Raw genomic sequence first — 19,471 nt, 5'->3', positions numbered from 1 at the left:
TACAAACTTTTTGGTTAAATGATGTGGAGACGAAGGAGACGCTCTAGGATTCAGTTTTAGCGCAACTAAATCAGGTGTGATGATTTTTAACGATACAACTGACCAGGTGCTTACAATACAAGGCCACGAAATACCCAAAGTGGCCGAATACAAATACCTCGGGATATGGCTAAACGAAGGGCAGATATACACGAAAAGGCACGAACAGGCTCTTAAGGCAAAAGGACGAAGAGACGCCGGAATAATGAAACATAGGGCATTATGGGGGTACAGCAAATATGAGGTACTAAGAGGTATTTGTAAAGGAATAATGGTGCCGGGACTTACTTTCGGCAATGCGGTTCTGTGCTTAAGGGCAGAAGTTCTGTCGAGATTAGACGTAAATCAGAGAGCTGTTGGAAGATTAGCACTAGGTGCCCACGGCAAAACCACAAACGAGGCAGTACAAGGAGATATGGGCTGGGCATCGTTCGAAGCACGGGAAACTAAGAGTAAAATACTATATGAAGAACGCCTGAGGAAATTGGACGATAACAGGTGGGCAGCTAAGGTATTTAAATATTTATACAGAAAGAGCGTTGACTCACAGTGGCGGAAAAGAACTAGAAAACTAATAAGTAAGTATGCCGGTCATGAGGACGGAGAAAGAACGAGCATTAAACGACAGGTTAAAAACGCGGAAGTTAAAAATTGGATGAATTCAATGGAAAAGAAGCATAGTGTAGAACTATATCGATACTGGAAAAGGCAGATCAGGAAAGAATTTTTCTATGATAACTCAAGAGGCAGTACCCTACTTTTTGAAGCTAGGTCAGGGTGTCTTTGAACGCGCAGCTACAAAAAGAAATTTAACGAAGAAGATGACACATGTGCAGTGCGTAGTAGATCTGTGGAAACAATTGAACACCTCATAACCAAATGTGATATTATCCATCCGGATGTCGATGCAGGCGCAGTAACTCTTCCTGAGGCCCTAGGGTTTAAAGATAACAATGGTCATGTAAATAAATCTGCAGTGGAAGTTAACAAAAAGCGATTGGAGGATTGGTGGCTGAAAAGCAGAGATGTGGCATGAGGTCAGAATTGTAGGAAACCGTAGGTAAAGATGATGGCGATTCTTAATGAGAATTGCCAACACAGTAAACAAAAAAATAATAAAGAAAGAAAAGCTGAGCATGGTGGCAATTGCCACCACCCCGTTTCAAAGGGGGCGCTCCTATCCATCCATCCATCCATCCATACGAACCAGCTGTGGAAACGGCATCAGTTTGTAAGCGAACATTTGAGCGTAGTGTTGTGTTTCGCTCGCTGTTATTTTGTTCCGCCTGCGAAGACTTCACGGAAAATTGAAAATAACAAAGAGTGTGTTTGAAATTTTGTTTCCTGCTTGAAAAATCAGGAACGGAAGCTTACCATATGCTGCAACAGGCTTTTAAAGAGGATGCTATGAGCCGCACACAAGTTTTCGAATGGTTTGGGCACTTCAAATGTGTTGAGATGAGTGTTGAAGACCGTGTTCGTTCTGGGCGTCTTTCAACGTCTCGAAACGATGAAAACGTTTAAAAAATCCGTCATAAAGTGAACAAAGGTCATCGTGTCACGATCGACCAAATTTCAGAAGAGACAGGCGTGAGTTGGAGCTCGTGTCAGAGAATTTTGTCTGAGTAGTTGCAAATGAGACTTTCCGCTAAATTTGTTCCTCTCCTCAAGCAGGATCAAAGAACGTCCGATTAAATTTTAACCAGGACTTAAAAAAAGAGATCGAAAGTGATTCAAACTTCTTGACCAAAGCCATTACAGGCGATGAGAGTTGGTGTCCAGCGTATAACCCAGAAACTAAGCAAGCTTCAAGCCAGTGGAAGTCTCCCAACTCTCCCAGACCAAAGAAAGCAATACAGTTGAAGTCGAATGTGAAGACGATGATCATTGTCTTTTTGATGTTCGTGAAATTGTGCATCAAGAATTTGTTCCCTCTGGCCAGACTGTTAACCAGCAGTTTTATTTGGAAGTTTTAAGACGTCTGCGAGAGGATGTGCGGAGAAAACGCCCACAACTCTGGCGACCAGGTGACTGGTTTCTTCATCACGACAACGCCCCCGCGCAAAAGGCCTTACTAGTGACCCATTATTTGGCCTCTCGGGGATGTCCTGTTGCGCCCCACCCTCCGTATTCACCAGACCTAACCCCATGCGACTTGTTTCTCTTTCCGAGAATAAAGAAAGGTCTGGAAGCATTTTGGTGTGATGTGGAGGCCGTAAAAACAGCTTCGCAAAGGGCGCTCGCTGGACGATATCAAAGTTGAAGAGTTCCAGAGATGCTTCAGACAGTGGGAAAAAAGACTTGACAAGTTCATCGCATTTAATGGAGAGCACTTTGAAGGTGACGGAAGGAGATTTGTGCAGAAGTTAATAAATAAAGGTTTTAGTTTAAAAATTCGTTTTTTTATCCCCCCCCCCCTCGTATTACAAAATTTAAAATGAAGGATTTAAAAGTAAATACGAAAAATATTTCTCCGCCTGCAGCGAGGGGCGGTATTATTGCGGGGCGTGTTTTGCGGCACCCTTTCTACGTGGTTCCTCACGGGCCGTGATTGGCCGGAACAAGAAAAAATGCCGTTTGCAGCCGTTTTCCTTCACGCTCTGCTTCTCAGCAAGTTCTCTGTCGCATTTCTGCGCCTTGCTCTTTTTTCCCAATGGAGTTTCATTCATTCATTCATTCATTCATTCATTCATTCATTCATTCATTCATTCATTCATTCATTCATTCATTCATTCATTCATTCATTCATTCATTCATTCATTCATTCATTCATTCATTCATTTTTCCTCTTGCTCACTCTGGCAAGGCAGCTTGTAGACAAAGGCTGCCGCTTACAGAATAAACTACCAATGCTCCCTGCGAAGCAGCAATTTGCCAACCTAGAAGCTTTTTCTGTGCATATGACTCTTATGAATTTCAAAAGGTTATCGTCAGCAGAACTGCAAGGTTCTCAGCCATTTCCCGGTTTGAACCCAATTCTTCCGAGGAAAAATCAACTTAGCATGGATAATTAAAGAAAAGGTAGAAAGAATCATTACTTACATGATTTGCTTAGACCTTAGCTTTGGATGTTCAAGAATATGGCTGATAACCTAAGCCGATCGCCGTGGCCAGTACTATAGCGGCGCACTGGCACAACTGGCTGAAAATTTGCCTGCCATGGGTACCCGTACTGTTGGCTTTTTTGTTTGTCGTGAATACGCTCTCACCTCTTCAAAAAGGCATGTTATCGCTAACACATTTGGTTTCATGTGTAGTTGGTCTATTACATGTTTTTCCATAGTGCTCTCCAATAGGCTTAGAATTTTACCCTCGTGTACCTGCGGCAGATTTCAGCTACGAAGGAGCACTGTAGCGAAAACAAACCCCACGTACTTAGAAAGTATTGGCGTCCCTGCTTACCTTGTTAATTGGATTAATACTTATCTAAAACACAAGGCATAGTACGCGAAGGTTAATGGATGCGGAATTCAATTCAAGTATTCAAAAAACTTCCTCACCTCAAACGCACACGCTTTGCACGCATATGTCTTATCCAAAACCTAAGATAATAGAGTTAAGTGCAAATCTGGTAGCAAGGTGCACAATAATCAGCGGGTACTGCAGTCATGCCTCGTTAATATGGGCACTCTGGTTTTGAACTCTTTGTAACTAAGTTCTATTTCTGTGCACAGAGGGAGAGGTATGGAAGTGGAAATTAAAGAAAACCCTGTGCGTTCAAGAGCATTATTACTGCGCTAGAATTACAAACCACTGTGAATGAAAAAAAAAACATCCGGCGTCCTGCGCGCGGTGTAATGTTGTGTACTCTTGCCACCTCCCAAGGTTTCAGGCGGAAAAGTGGATAGAGGTGGGGTTGCAGGCGACAAAAGCTACTCGCCACGGTTGGTAAACGGAAGAGCCACCCGCCAGTACATAAGACAAGGAATTAACAGCTAGTAGAAGACCTAACGATAACGCATTGTGATCGCATATTGATAGTTAAGCACCCCGGTAGTTTAGTTTTTTATGGTCGCAATTATCTTTCAAATAGCGCGGTGCAGTCTGAAGCCTCCGTCGTCCATAACATGTGTGATGGTGTTTCATGGAGTGATGACACATCTCCTACTACGACTGTTCACATGCCATGAACCACTAGTACATATCTCTACTTAGTCGTTGACAGCTACTAGGCGCGGCTTGCAACATAATTCGAGCTACAGCACTCTTCAACTCAATTCATCTAATACGGCACACAGTAAAGCATGTCAACTCAGCACCTCGGCACTGTAAAGCACGAAGCACGAAAAAGGCCATCACTGAGACATGTGAACTTTTGCATTGTCTTTCACTGGTGTCCTGCTTTAAGAATTCATGAAAGGAAACATCTGGCTGAAGCCGTGGGCATTTTATGCGCATCGCCATCCATATTATTGCGACAGAGATACATAGATCCCAGTAGGCCCTGTGTATTTTCGCCCGGTACATTCCCCGTACAGCCAGTTCTTATATTAACGAGGAGCTAAGGCATTGAAAAATTTAGGTCGAATAGCACATATTAAGGGGCACTACTATAATCGCATTACGACCGAAAAGACTCCAATAGCCGTAACAAGATGAATATCACATGCGGGGTTCGATTCCCAGTGCTGCCGGGTACCCACCGGTGAAACAATGGGTACAAGCTTTCGCCTGCCTAGTGCTCGGCTTCTATAGGGTAAAATGCTTGGGAAATGGGTCTTTGACCCCTCCATTGAGTGCCAGAAACAGGCTTGTGCCACAGTGTTCTCAGGCCACAGAGTCCCCTACGCCTTAAAAAATTCCTCATCATCATCATCATCATGTGAAAAGGTCCATCTTACCAATTATGGACCAAAGCGAGCGTACAAGGGGTATGTAGAACAAGGCCTGTTCGCGGTCCATAGTGCACTTTAAATCATAGCTCCCAACAAGCGAGCACTTATAGTTGTGATCCTGTGTTTCGACCTATAGACCTGTTTTCTCCAACGAATTGAAACCCAGCAAAGAACGAGGCGGTAATTTTGGCCTAATATTGACCCAAGGGAGTTTCTCTTCGATAAAGCGAACGATTTTAAAATAAGAACTCGCTTCACCCTATAACTTGACACACAAATTAACATAGTACATGAAACATGTTACTTTAAGAACAAACTCTTAGTGGTGTATGTACAAGATGCCTTCGAACAAAATAGGAAATAGCATCTATCTGACTCCTAATGTAAAGCAGCGCGAGGAAGTTCGGCGTAAACTCAGTGAGCGGGGAAGCCTGTAGAGAAACACGCGCAGGAGCCATTATGTGAGTTAGGCAATATATTACGGTAGTCACGCAGTGTAAAATACATTTATGAGCAACATATTTTTACAGTTAGATGGTAGATTTTCGGGAATTTGCCTTCGCCTCGACTCGTACTTGGAGATTCTACTTTGCTCAAAATGTTCACCAACTTCTCGAACGCACTTAAGGCAGCGCTGGTTTTTTCAAACAGGTTTGCTTCCGGAACTTACAGATCCCTGATTGCTAGCGCCGTCCTTCTACGTACCTCACTTCAAACTTCTGTGGGTGCAGGACCGACAGCGCGGGCCAGTGGGAGGTAACGAGAGAAGATGCGCCTCGTCCGGAGTTGACTTCCGCCGCACTGATCGCAAAAGAGCAGTAATGTAAAGCGAAAAGATGGACTTTATCTTTTGCTTTGTGAAGTTGTCCCTGGACGGTACTCAAGGTGCTGCTGCTCAGGACCTACGCACATACTTCGAGCACGGTACTTGAAGTCAGTAGGGATAACGGTCTTGAAGTGCCTGTTGGAGGTTTTTATCGAACACAACGATGCGGTGCCGTCGAGCGCCTCCGTGGAGCAGCTTTTCAACATGGGCGGCGATGTCTTTAAAGGCTAGAGGGGCAACTTTTCTTATATGAATGTTCAAAAACACTTCTTTATGAGGGTGAACAGGCATTCTGGTAATGCGTGTTGATGGAAATAACAGTTTCAATGCAAAATCACTACTTCACGGGGTCAAACAGGCTCACCGACTTGTGATGCTTGACCTTGAGGGTGACCTTGAGCAAACCATAAATAAATAAAATTAACATTGCAGCGACTGGGATTCGAGCCCGCGGCCGCGCGAAAAAATCAGCTTCTCTGGCCACTGTACGAGAGTAATAAGCGCAGCCGTTCACGTCTCGTGTTAAGCTGCAACATACTCTCGCGCCGTGCACTGAACACCATCTTCTTCATCAACTAATGCTACTATCAAACTTTTTTTGGCGCTTGCAGATATGTAGCAGTAGTGACAGAAAGATGTGCGCTGCATGCGTTGGTGTGCACAACATTGTGGCAGAAGCACGACGCTAGATCAATTCGCGTTGGCGTTAGATTGCTGCAGAAACGCGGCACTGAGCGTAGCCCGCCGGCGTACAGTGGGTAAATTGGCATTGATGATGAAAAAGTTGAAGACGCGCATAACTGGCTCCCTGGGTGAGTGTACACCTCTCAATCGTGTTTTGAGGTGCTCTCGCACAATACTTCGTGCTTAGCAATGCTTAGCAAGTTCTTTTGATAAGTCGTCACTTTGTTTCGTAAGTACAAAAAATGTTAGAAAAGTATTTAAAAAGACGGAGTAATTTTCTGAGTATAAAACACTTACTGGTGAGTAAACGTCTAGCATGGCACTTAGTAAATCCATGAAAATATTTTTTCTGTACCCTGTTATATGCCTGAGAAGGGTAAAATAACCACATTGTCTCTTTCATTGTACCGACCATGAGTTAGGCTTTGAAAGTGACAGATGAGCCTGCCGCCACGGAAGAACTTGCCTTATCAAAATGTCTCTCAGGACTGGTGCCAAATGATGAAAGATGCCGGCGTATAAGAATGCACTGAAGTTCTTGAACGCACAACGATCAAAGGAATTAAATCAAGCCCTGTAAACGCGATATCCAAATTGATGTACTCAAATGGCCAGAGTATTGTTTTCTCACATAAAGAAGGGTATTTTACCGTCTTTTCTGAGCAATAGCTTCTCTATAAATTCCGACAGTGGTTATGAACTTCGAGCCTGTTTACTTGAAGGAAGGGAAAATTAAGAAGCAAGTAATCGCACTTCTGAGTAACGTCAGCCTTGAACAGTTGTGTTCTCGGGACAACCAAGCCAAAATAAAAATTAATTTTGAAGTTTTCTTTACGATTCAAGCCCATAAGGTTGACGTCCCGTTTCGGGCTATAGTGTCGGAAAAGAATTCGTGGCAACACCACGTCCTAAAAATATTTGCAACGACAACTTTTGCCCTGAAAGGAGTGTGACCACCTAAAGATTCTCCACTCGGGCGGTCCTGTGAGTTTCTAAAAGATCATAACCCCGCCAATTGTGAGGTATTCATATTCATATTCCATTACTCATGTACACTGGATTGCATTTCACATTATCAATTTTTGTTTCGCGAAACATTTTTGTTTACTGATAAACGTAATGCAGTAGGTAACAGATTGTTTTAGTATTATTACAGTTCAAACAAGTTATTTTCCTTTTCATTCTACAACGTCGTTAGAGTGTAACCTAAGACGGTGTGTGTCTGCCTGTATTTGTATTTGTGTTATACTTGGGTCTGCGTGTGATGTATAATCATATGTACACTTGTGCTGCCTCTGCTGTCACGGGGGCATAGCCTAGTCAGGCCCCATCCGGGCCTTTTGCTATTGCTTCCTGAACCAATTTGTAGTAAATTGTCTCAAATAAAAAAAGAAAGAAAGAATGCCACAGGCTTGTATTACAGCCTCTGCGTGACTGCCAGAACAAAGGTGTAAAAGTCTTTCTGATTACAGTGATGACGTGGCCTTCGTCACAAAATGTGGGCTGACGGTAAAATTTTAACTAGAACTTTCATTGTACTTGCATTCTTCTTTCGCAGGTTGACAAAGCAAGCTGTATTAAAACATAGCAGGAGTGCGTGAAGGGCCCAGCATTGCCCCTATCCGGAGTAAAGTATTTGTAACCTATGCTGACAATGACCTTGAAATCACTAGGCAAGACTACATCATGAGACCTCTGCGTACGTCGAGAACAACCACGCATTTGGAGAACGGGAGCCTTTCGTGGCTCGCATGAGTGACGTCATCAAGGTGTTCAGGGAGTGCTGTTCTTGATTGAAGTTCAGCTTAGAGTGAGGAGCCAAAAGCTGAACAACTTGAACAATTGGCATTGAGACGGCGGTTCACCTTAGATGACATATATTGGAAGCGCGCCCGACGAATTGTTTAACAGTAACGCGTGACCATCAACCCGCCTATAGTCACTGGATAAGACCCGCCGGCTTATCAGCGCTGTATCACGACGATGAGCGATGAAACAAGCGAGATTGAGCGCATATGTTACACATACGCTTATTCTCGCTTCTTTCGCCTCTTCTCGGCGTGATAAGGTGCTGACAAGCCGGTGGGTCGACGGTCGTGCTGTACAGTTAAAATATTGTCCGGGTGCACAACCCAAGGTCGAAATAAGGTCACTTGAAAATAGTAAAAAAACTGCGAAGTCTTTTGACCCAAATCTTGCTACCATGGTCTGGGCGACAGGTTTAAAACAAAAGCCTCTACGATAAAAAAATACCGGGCGCTTAGATTACGTAACTAAAGGGGCGTGCTCTCGGCTACTCCAGTGGGTGAAGCGACATCCCGGTCAGCCTGGACAGGATAGTTGCCCCAAAAGAGAAAAAAGAACACTTCAGTTCTGACCTACATGGGGCGTATCTCCCACGGGTTAAATAACGTAACGATAACGTACAATATGGACGGGCTGATTTCAGCCCCTGTCAAGCTCAAGCGGGTGCGCCCAGCGGTGCAATAACGAAGAGAAGAACAGAGTGTGGCATCTCGCACAGGGCAAAGTTCGTTACTAGCAACAATGGAGTCGCATACAGTGTTCTCCTGCAGTGAGGAGCCCGATAAATCGGGCAGACTGGGCGATAATCACATACTCGCCTGTGAGAGTATCGAAGGGCAATGGGCAATCATATCTGGGGGCTCAGTGTCAAGTATGCAAGGACAAGTGCACTGCATTATTTCACCGCATGCAGGTGATTTGTGCCCACAGAGATCAGCCCACATAGAAGTGATTGAAGCATTCCGTACAGAAAGAGAAAGGTCGTAACTACATCAGTAAACCTCAATAAATTTTCCAGATGTTCAGCTGGCTTTCCTAGGCGCGTCAAGATGGCTGCGCACATTTGTATGTTTTTTTAAAATGCTATTTGTATGATCACGCTTTTTTCCCTATAAAAACGCAATGTTTTCGAATACAGCCTTAGTAGAGAGACAGCATCGTCCTGTGCACTCTTTTTCTATTCTTTCGTCGACTAAGCTGTTCTCCACCATAAACCTGTATTTCCCGCCATGTCGGGTGTCGGGATTGAAATACATTATTTTTTCTCCCTCCTGGATTCCTGCACCACGACGAAGAATTTATTAGTCGCTTGCTTGTCGACTTCAGCAAATGAGAATTCGAGGACATTAAATAGCAAGCATCAATTGAAGGTTTCGAAATTTTACCGACACACCTATGCGAGCGACTTTCTCCGGTGGTGATGATGTTGTCCGTTGTCCTCTCTTGTTTTCGCTGTCCCTTCGTATGTGTCTCAATACAAACACACGTGCTCACCTGGGACAACGTCTGGATAAGGTAGGCTCGGAAAAGGAACACGTTCCTAAAGGAGAAAGGGACCATTCCACTTCGCAACGTTGCTTGCCGTGCTGCGTGATCTGGAGGCGCGAAGCGTTAGTTCATCACTGCGATGGAGTACGCCGGCAATATGCTTTTAACTTTAAAAGGAGTAAAGTGTCTCCAGATTGCATTTTAAAGAGGAGTAAAACAAGTTGCCCATAATGAACGACCACAAAAAAGGGTGAAAAAAAATGAAAATATATTTATATGATTAAACATATCACTTGCACATTGATCAAGTGCCGACACAAATATTCCAGAAGGTTCCGAAACTCACGCTCCTTAGATGGAAACACGTCAGCAGTACCTCGACAATGAAGCTGTAGCTGCTTGAAGATGGAAAATGTACATTTCCTCAAAACTCCACCGCTGAAAAGGCACAACGCTCATCACGCTAGGCATATGGACGTGCTAGTAAGTTTAACGGCAGCTGGGCAAATTAGTTAAGGTGCACTTAAATTTAGCACTGTTTTAAGCGGTTTTCATAGTTCACCATAAAAAAGACGCATTAGCAGCATGTTTATATTCCCATTTTGCAAATTGCATGCCATTCAAATTTACAGCCTGAATACTGCACCGAGAATTGCCCACCTTTGTAGCTAGGCGAGTATCGCGTTCGGCTGCTGAGCTAAAGGTAGCGGGGTCGAATCCTTACCACGACGGCCGCTTTTCGATGGAGGCGCAATGCTAAATTGCCCGTATATGTTTTGCCGATGTCATCATCTCTGGTCTAAGTACGTTCGGTGCAGTGCAAATGCCTTTCTCCTATTCCTCCCCCCCCCCCCCCCCCCCTTATCGCTGCATATGCGAGCTACGGCCAGGCGGTTCCCGCAAGCTTTATAATCTCACCTGCTCACCTCACGTTTTGCCGCATCTTGCTACGATTGCATTTTTTGTTGTATTCGCACTGTTACCCTAAAGATTGGCGGCGCGGGCAGGGCACTTAATTGTTCTTTATTTTTTCCGCCCAAACTAATCTCTGTTACCCTAAAGAAGCCTGTTGTACACATGTGGCGCAGGCAGAGGCTCTTCATATTTATTATTTTACGCAGCCTCACCATAATACTTGTTACCCTACAGGGCCATCATTTAGCTTTTTCCCTTTGAATTAGATGCCCTGCTCATGTCCATTTCTTCTTTATCGTTGATGTATATCGCGTACAATAACCTCAGTTATCGAAACTTCTTCGAAGTCCCCTGCGAGGGCGTCTCCTGTAGCCCACCCTTAGCTTCAGTGCGATAAAACACTCGTAATAACTCACTGTGCCACGAACGATAGGACGGAACTGTTATCAGTTAGGCACCCTATACGTGCCGTGTGCAAAATTTCTCAGGCTCGTTGACGTTTTATCGCCCGCGGCCGGCTCCCTGGTTGTTTGTGGCGTGTTTTGCGTCTCCTTGCCGCGAAGCAACCGATAGCTTGCGGTGGAAGTGAAGGAGCGGTGTTTTGAAGGCGAGAGTCCGTGACCTTCAGAGCAGATCACTGCTCTCTCATCTCAGGTTACATTGCGCCGAGAAAGTGGCATCTTCAATTCTGACGAGTTCAAGGAAACTCATTTTTTTTCTTGGGTAAAATGAGGACTTTTTTATTAGCATGGCTCTTTTTCACTGCGTTGTTGATGCCAAGCTACAGTGAAGTGTGTCGAGTTCCAAGCGGCGTTCCTGCGCCGTTGTGCGAGGGTTACGAGACTGTGGACTTATCGCACAATTTCAACGACTCGACCATCTACTGGGATGACGACGGCTACTACAGGCTGAATGTGACGATCTACAATTCAACAAGGGCGGGATGGTATGTATATAGTTTAGTATACGTGTTGCATGGAAACACATGCAAGCATATATAGCCCATATACATTTCGCATTTCTACGCGCCATTGATGGGCTGGCTGGTGTGTACTGATGACCTCAAGAAGCCATCCTGGATTTGCTATCTTATCCTAGCTCTCCATTTTAGAGTCTCACCCACCGAAAGTAAAAACTAAACCTAAAATTTTTGTTTTGTTTTGACGAATTTAATTCGCGCAAACCGTTGTAATTCTGGATGAAGAGTTGTATTTGTCCGCACAGCGGACGAATTTTTTTTCATTAACATTAGCAAAATTTACATCACGCAAAGGTAGGGAAAAATGTCATTTGTCACAAAACGTGATATTCACACTAATAGCGCCAGTTGTATTGTAAACAATGCAGCAGCCTATATATATAGCATAAAATCTCATCAACGCTGTGCCTTTGAATGTCTGCTTGAAGTTATTGAGAAACTTTGATTGAAAGAAAAAAAACTTGCTGCCGCTGTTACTAGAAGAGGAAACCGCCAAGTTTTGTAGTGGAGTTTTCGTGACGGTTGCAGCGCAAAATATCACGCTTGTTTTTGTAAACGGACTCAAATATAAAGAAAGGCAAACGAATTCAGCTTTTTTTCGGTGAGATGAAACAAGAAAGGCCTATAAAGGCATAGAGAGCTCTCAATAATTTCACATTAGGGATAAACATTTGACGTGCCACATGACTAGGTTTTTTTGTATTTTTCTGCTTTTATAATATTCTGGTAGGTGGCGGGCACTTTCGCCAGAAAAGGGATTTACAAACGAAAAACAATCAGCTGGTTTGAATTTATAGCCAACCACTGAGGCAGAAGTTCCTCCGACGGCGCTAATGAAAAATGTGTCCAGTGCTGTGCTCTGCAGGAATAAATAAAAAAATAATGATGAATATAGGGTTATGTTCCTGTAGTTCTATTTGTTGAAGTATTCTTAGATATCAACAATTTTGAAGTTTCTTTTTTTACCTGATGCCTCCCAGCATCTGTTTATTTAGGTATCCTTGTTTACATTAGGCAAGAAATTACTCGAGCTCATCGTTACGCTACTGTTATCCATAAATGATCGCATTTTGCTAAATTGCAAAACCTAAACTCTGCGTTCATGGTGCAAGCCACAGCAAGTTTAAAATGCGAATGCTTGCGGCAGCTGTCACTTCACTTTCAACAGTTTTTTTCTTTATCGCCCAATTCCGTTACCCAGAAAGCTCTTGTTCTTGTGGGGATAGGAGGGTAGTGATTAAGCGGATTGGAAAGCGTTGCACAATAAGTTGCAAACGTCGCAAGATTGACATTACCAGAATTTCTTACGGAAAAGGAAAATGTAAAACTCGATGCCAGAAGAAAATTAAAGACAAGAGGCCACAAAACAAAAAAACAAAAAAACATTGGCAGTGGCTTAGCTCGGCTATGCGAGGATATGCGTAGCGAAAGCGCAACTGGCGAAGTGAGTGGAGGCGCGCGCAACGACGAGGCAAGTGGTGTGACGTCATACCAAATGGCGGCGGCGGCTCCACGGTGAGGTGCGCGGTGTGACGTCATGCCAGATGGCGCGGCGAGCGCGCGTCGTCCGCCAGCTGCGGCGGTTGCTAGGCAACGGCTCAAGGTCGGTCTCTGTGCCCCCTCGGAGCACCGCCACAGCGAAATCGCAAGTTCGTGGACAATGTAGCTTTCGCTACAAAAAACCTGATTTGCTGAATGCGATTGGCTCAGTGAGACTCTTATTTATTTATTTATTTATTCAAATACCCTAAAGGCCATCTGCAAGAGGGTATTACATAGGGGGGGGGGGCACACGAAACACACTAATAAGAATATGCGAGCAAATACCTCTTAAAGGTATTTGCAAAAGTAGTATAGAAAAAATCTAAATTCGTGGTAGAATTTCCCTTCAATTTTTGAGCAGCTGCCACTCTCTGAATCAATATATTTTTTCTGTGCAACCTGCTAATGAAAAACATTAAAAGTAGTTGTCAGCGAGAATGTCCGGACCTTTCCTTTTTCTGTGTGCGCTGTACCAAGTCGGTGGACGTGAAGCATTCTGTCATCATGACGCTTGAAGCACAGCTCGATTAACTGTCTCAGGCAGCTCTTTAAATTTACAAATTCTGTTCAGAAGACAGATTTGTTTTCGTTCAATTGCAATTTGATGACCTCCTCTTTTAGATGTTGCATTTAAATGCACACTCAGGTTGTAATTGTTGAAGTTTCTTGGCGCGCACAAGTTAGAGTCTTATGTCGACTAAGGTTTTTTTTTGTTTGTCCAGGTTCCAGGAGGATATCATAGAAAACGTCATCCACGGAGGTACCCACCTAGACTCTCCTGTGCATTTCTACAAAGATGGCTGGGACGCCACACAGATACCGCTGGAGAGGCTTCTATTCCTGCCAGTGGCACGGGTAGATGTGCGGGATAAGGTCGCTTTGAATTCCGAATATCTTCTGACAACGGAGGACATCCATAACTGGGAGCAGAAGCATGGACGCCTTCCCAACGGTTGTCTTTTCGTGGTCCACACAGGACAGTCTAAGGTAAGAAAAAATGTATTATACTTCTTCTAAACAGCTGCTTTTCGCGGTTCACTCAAGGTGTTCCAATGGAACAATATTATTCTCCCTGCGCATGTCTGCATATATAATGTTTGGATTTATTGAAACTAAAACTGTTTCAAGCATAATTTCACTTTATATATTTATTTACCATGTACACCCTCCCAACGTTTTACCAATAACACACGACCGTTGAATGCTCGCTTAGTCAGCGCCCTAAGACTACGGGAACCGGCACACTTAGCCAGAGTTGCCGCATGTGCACGAAGCACAGGCTAGGCTTTACACAAAAGTGGGCTTAGGTCCGGAATCTTTCTTCTGCTTAACGCACTGCTTGGCATAGTCACCGCCTGGAGACCTCAAAGTAAAACCGGCTGAGAGCAATGCGCTCGACATTCCATGATTAAATTTCGCAGTTACAGCTTTTGATTTAGTGCGGCAGCACTTTTAGGCACCTTTTCTGATTTCGGGCGTACGTACGTCCCTGAAGCCTGCTTTGTAGCAGACGGCCCAGCTGCCCACCGCGCTGTGGGCACTGGCAGGCCTGGGTGAAGGTTATACCTGGGTGAAGACCTTCAAGGTTAAGGCCTTTGTGGCAAAGACCTTTAGGGTGAAGGCCTTCATCACAGATGCCTCCCGTGTAGACGCCTCTAGGTAGAATGACCTTTATGCGAACGGTTGTTAGGACAAATACCTTTAACACGCAAAGACCTTAAGTGCCCACCACAACTAGCGCTACTGCACAATATTCAGCTTTCAGCCATGCTAAACTATCTACTATCTTTGTTGCTGTTTTAAAGGTGAACCGCATGATTGTGCGCGTAAGGAAAACGGAGAGAAGCAGAAGAATTGTGACCCCTCAGTTGAACTGTCAAAGCCAAGCTTTCCTCCAGCGCTTCTTTTTATTAGTAGTTCTAAAACCCACTGAAGACAACCATTGCTGGAATGCCCACTGACAACAAGCACTGGCAAAGACATCCTTATACAGGCTTAGCAGCGACTGCGATTACTCTCACCGATTGTTCTGAGCGCGTCGATTGTTCTATCTTGTTTTCACTAGGTGGCATTGTCGCGTCTAGGAAAATGGGTTGATATTAGGCGATCTCGATGACGAAGGCTGTGAGTGCTTCGTTAAAACTTTGGAAGAAGCATGCAGACAAGCATGCTTATCGTTCAGTATCGGACGAAGAATGTGGGGCCGACATTACCTGACTATTGATCTGGATTCATCTTGACATTGAAATGGTTTTCTTCCGTTTTTGTTTCCAGGTTGTCAAAAGTGCGCACAGCAACTGTTTCAGTAAGCATGCGGGGACAAAATAAGAACGAGCTAACGTTGACTGCGAGATTTGTTAGTGAACTGCTGAGTGTGCTTTTTGCAGCGTCTGTCGCGTTGTTTGTCGTGTACTTCGGTGCTGCGTATGCCAAGCAGTTCGATAAGTGATGGAATGGGGCGCGGAGCGCAGCTCCAGTTCCTTGCCAGAGCTTTGTGCGCGTGCGGATATTCCTGCAGAGTTTGCCGATTCATTGCGTCATAGAGCTCTGTTGAAACAAGCAGTCCATGGTCGCGTGAAGTTAACATAAACTTGCAAAGGAAGCACTCGCGTAAAAAAAATTGGGCGAAACTTCATATCGGCGTTGAATACTTTTGCACTCCGGACCCTTGCATCAAGTATACAAAATAACGTACCCAGGCGCCCCCAATAACAATGACTGTTAAAACAAAACTATTTCTTACATACCAAAAACTATGTTAAACAACAAAATAGCAATCAAATGTAATCAAAACCACCTGATATGTGAGAGAAGGCCAACAAAACTTCTTTAATTAGTTACATGCTTTGAAGGCAACTAGTACATAAAAACCTTGACAAGTGCCAGTGTATGCTATCACTGCTATTCTTACTAGTGGTAGAAAAAGTCGTTTTGAAGCGCCATCCTGAAAAAAATTGGAGGATGTTCAAGCTTCGGCTTTAAGAGAGGAACGCGACAGTATGTTGCAGATGGTGGTGTAAAGGAACTAATTTTTCATTTTTCAATTACTTCAATTAATTAGTTGATCAATTACGTGCCCTAAAGTTTCTTAATTACATCATCAAGCAGTGGCTTTTCATTCTGAGCATGTGACACCTTTGAACCCACTTTTTCGAATTTTTGTCACTTCTACTTCTTTAAATAATTAATTAATCAATTAATTGCCATGATATCATTAACTCGTCCTCGCCTATAACACAGAAATCAATCAACAATCACTAGAAACAAAAATTATCGTGATACGATTTTTTTACGCAGCCCTCATTATTTCCGACACAAAGGGACGACTACTACTACGGTGACGGGTTTTTGACCGAACAAGCTGTATACGCTGACGCGTAAAAAATACCAAAGGAAGACTGATAACGTTTCAGAACTAAACAAATACACAGCGTTGTGTTTCTAAGCACAATACTTGCACGTTAATTCTATTTTTAATATCCAGACTCCCTCTTGGGTCTCTTGAGCGTCACATCGCTACGTGGGCCTATTATTGGCTGTGAATAATTATTTCTATTGCGACGTTCATATATTTTGGAGCAATCACTTTGTCTAAACGCCAGCCTACAGAGATTGCATTTCACATTCTACTAATAGCAATAAGATACCATCGCATCACAGTTATTTTATTTCTAGATAAACACAGCCATCTGCGACTGAGAGCGCAGTTTTCTACAAATGGTGACTGTAGCATGATGATACAGCTAATCGACTGAGCGTACAGGTGGCTAGATCAAATTTATACAAGTGTACTTGGAGGTGCAGTGACCAAAAGTGGCAAACGCTTTTTTGCAGACAAAGTGGAAATATAGACTTTGTGTGCACCACGACTTAATGGCGTAGCGTCGGCAACAGCACAGAATAAAAGGCGCTTGCTTGACAGGGTACTACCGCGCAGTTTGAGGTGGGCCGTAACATTGCGAAGGTCCACTTATCAGCTCAACGAAGTTGTAGAATCTCAGCACTGACTTCATATGCATGCTGGCACAGCATTTCGCACGCCTATATGATCAAAGAAATTGAAGTGGCTTTGCCATTTTGCCAAGAACGTGCTGTGTAAAAAACTTCGGCAATTATTGGGTCACTGTTATCTTCCGAGTAACTTCTTATTTCTGTTATGAAGATTTCTACTTCAGTCCAATGGCCTGCTCACAATTTGAAGCCATACCAACGTGGTCGGTTCCATGTTGAGTGAATTGCAGTAAAATGCATCTTGTTCTTTTCACAGGAACTTAGTTTAAAAGCTGCATTTGCAGGATGCAGGCACTTTGCGAGAATGCTTTTCAGATCCTATCACGAAATTAAGTTACGATGGAGCACTTTGCTTCACTGTGGTGGCGCCTGGGATCAGCCAAGCTTGTATTAAATGAGCACATGCTTTCTAAGGCGCTACGAATTATTTGTAAGGCTTCAGCTTGAGTTTAATGGGATGGTGGTGGTGAAAAATTTTAATTGCTGAAATAGAGTTTGGGAGCCACAGAGTGGCTCTGCTACATGGTCGGCGTCCCTAGTCCGGAACACCGCATGACGAGGCCCCGTCTCTCTGCCGTTTCACCAGAGCCCTTTGGGACTCAAGCGAGTAGCAGTTGAAGAGGGCAGTGAGGCTGCGAAGGCTCGTTTAAAAGCACTCACCCGCGCATTATGTGTTTTTCTTTATTTTTTTTTTGCCGGCAGCACTGGCCGAACCGCGCTGCATATATGGGCATCGACGCCAACGGAGAGAAGCACTTTCCAGCCATGACTCCAGAGTCCGCGGCCTTCCTGGCTACTGAGCGCAGCGTGTTCGGAGTGGGCATAGACACGCCCTCCGTGGACGCGGCTACCGTCGACACCGCCCACCGTGCCATCTCAGAGGCGAACATCTTCATCTTGGAAAACCTCGTCCACCTAGAGAAGATACCTATCAGGGGAGCGCATGCACTGGTGCTTCCACTCAAGCTTGACGGCGCCAGTGGGTCACCCGTACGTGTAGTCGCCCTGGTGCCGCAGTGAACTGTGTTTGGCCAGCGGTGGGATTTCCACCATTTTCAGCAGCAGTCAGTCTACCTCGAACATCCTTTGCAACTATGTGTGCTATATTAGAGTAAGGAGCTTGAAATAAACTTGCGTAGTATATAGGGGTAAGGAGAAAGTGTTTTTTTTATTTTACAATAAAACACGCGGATGCGTGTGTTGCTGCCGACTACTCAATTGTTTAAAATTTTTTCTTTTATTTCTGCCTCCCCTCCCCTTCCAAACTTTTTTTTTTCACAGAAACTTCTACAAACCGCCTTCCTGTAAACACAGCCACTTCTTTATTCAAAATGATTTATGCAAACTATTTTTTTCTCCTTTGTATTCCTTTTGAGCATGAAATGATTTTTATGTTCACATATTCCTTCGCGGAGCCGCCGCGGTGGCTCAGTGGTTATGGTGCTCGGCTGCTGACCCGAAAGACGCGGGTTCGATCCCGGCCGTGGCGGTCGAATTTCGATGGAGGCGAAATTCTAGAGGCCCGTGTACTGCGCGTTGTCAGTGCACGTTAAAGAACGTGCACGTGGTTGAAATTTCCGGACCCCTTCACTACGGCGTCTCTCACAGCCTGAGTCGCTTTGGGACGACGAACCGCATAAACCAAACATATTTTTTCGCAACATGGGTCACCATTTTTTGCAGCAGAGTTGCTGAGGAAATAAGCACGCGATGTAGATTCTATGGCCAAGGAAGAGGAGATGGTTACTGGCAGGTTACTCCAGGTAAGGATGCTGATGTAGAAGTGGAACACACCCGCACAAAACTCACGCGCATGCAACAGTCATCAGGCCTTCTTCACCATGTTTAATGCTGCTCGGATAAGTAATCCTATTTTTGTGTTATTTTGTATATTCCCGCGCTCTTTATGCGATTTCAAGAAACAGCGGGCTAGCCGCGTGGGCTCCCCTTTCAGCACCTGTTTGTTACCCGCAATCCAAATTCTTAAGAGTACGTCGTGAACGATACAATGACATTGTTATCAACTTAACGCCCGACAAACGTGCTGCGCGGAATATTCCTGCGGGTCGTAAACTTTTTACCGCTTTCCCTGCCTTTTTCTTTGTTGTGTTTAGTGTACCTCATATCTCTTTCGCAGTGAAGCGACCGGCAGCTTGCGGTGAGAAGTGGAGGGTAAGCGCAGTGAAAGCGAAATTGGGGGCTGCTCGCTGCGGATGGTTAGTCATTCGGCTCAGGCGCATCTCCACAGTACGGCTCCCTTTTACTGGGTCGGCGTTGCTAAGCGGTCATGAAGGCCATCGGATTTTAGGAATCGCTTCTGCGTCGCTGGGCAGGCTGCTTAGTATG

General features: G+C 44.4%; 1 protein-coding gene across 1 annotated transcript; it reads left to right on the top strand.

Moving 5' to 3' along the window:
- The first annotated feature begins 11,092 nt into the window (after positions 1–11,092).
- On the top strand, positions 11,093–18,338 carry LOC149371069 (uncharacterized). The gene is made up of 3 exons (XM_089564542.1): positions 11,093–11,539; positions 13,837–14,101; positions 17,828–18,338. The coding sequence occupies exons 1-3, from the start codon at positions 11,322–11,324 to the stop codon at positions 18,143–18,145; spliced, it is 801 nt and encodes a 266-aa protein (XP_089420668.1). The 5' UTR covers positions 11,093–11,321; the 3' UTR covers positions 18,146–18,338.
- Positions 18,339–19,471: the final 1,133 nt, after the last annotated feature.

The sequence above is a fragment of the Amblyomma mixtum genome, chromosome 1, assembly GCF_055824585.1.
Source record: "Amblyomma mixtum isolate Tamu chromosome 1, ASM5582458v1, whole genome shotgun sequence".
In the NCBI taxonomy this organism is placed as follows: domain Eukaryota; kingdom Metazoa; phylum Arthropoda; class Arachnida; order Ixodida; family Ixodidae; genus Amblyomma; species Amblyomma mixtum.
The sequence above is the reverse complement of the archived record's forward strand: the minus strand, read 5'-3'. Positions and strand labels throughout refer to the sequence as shown.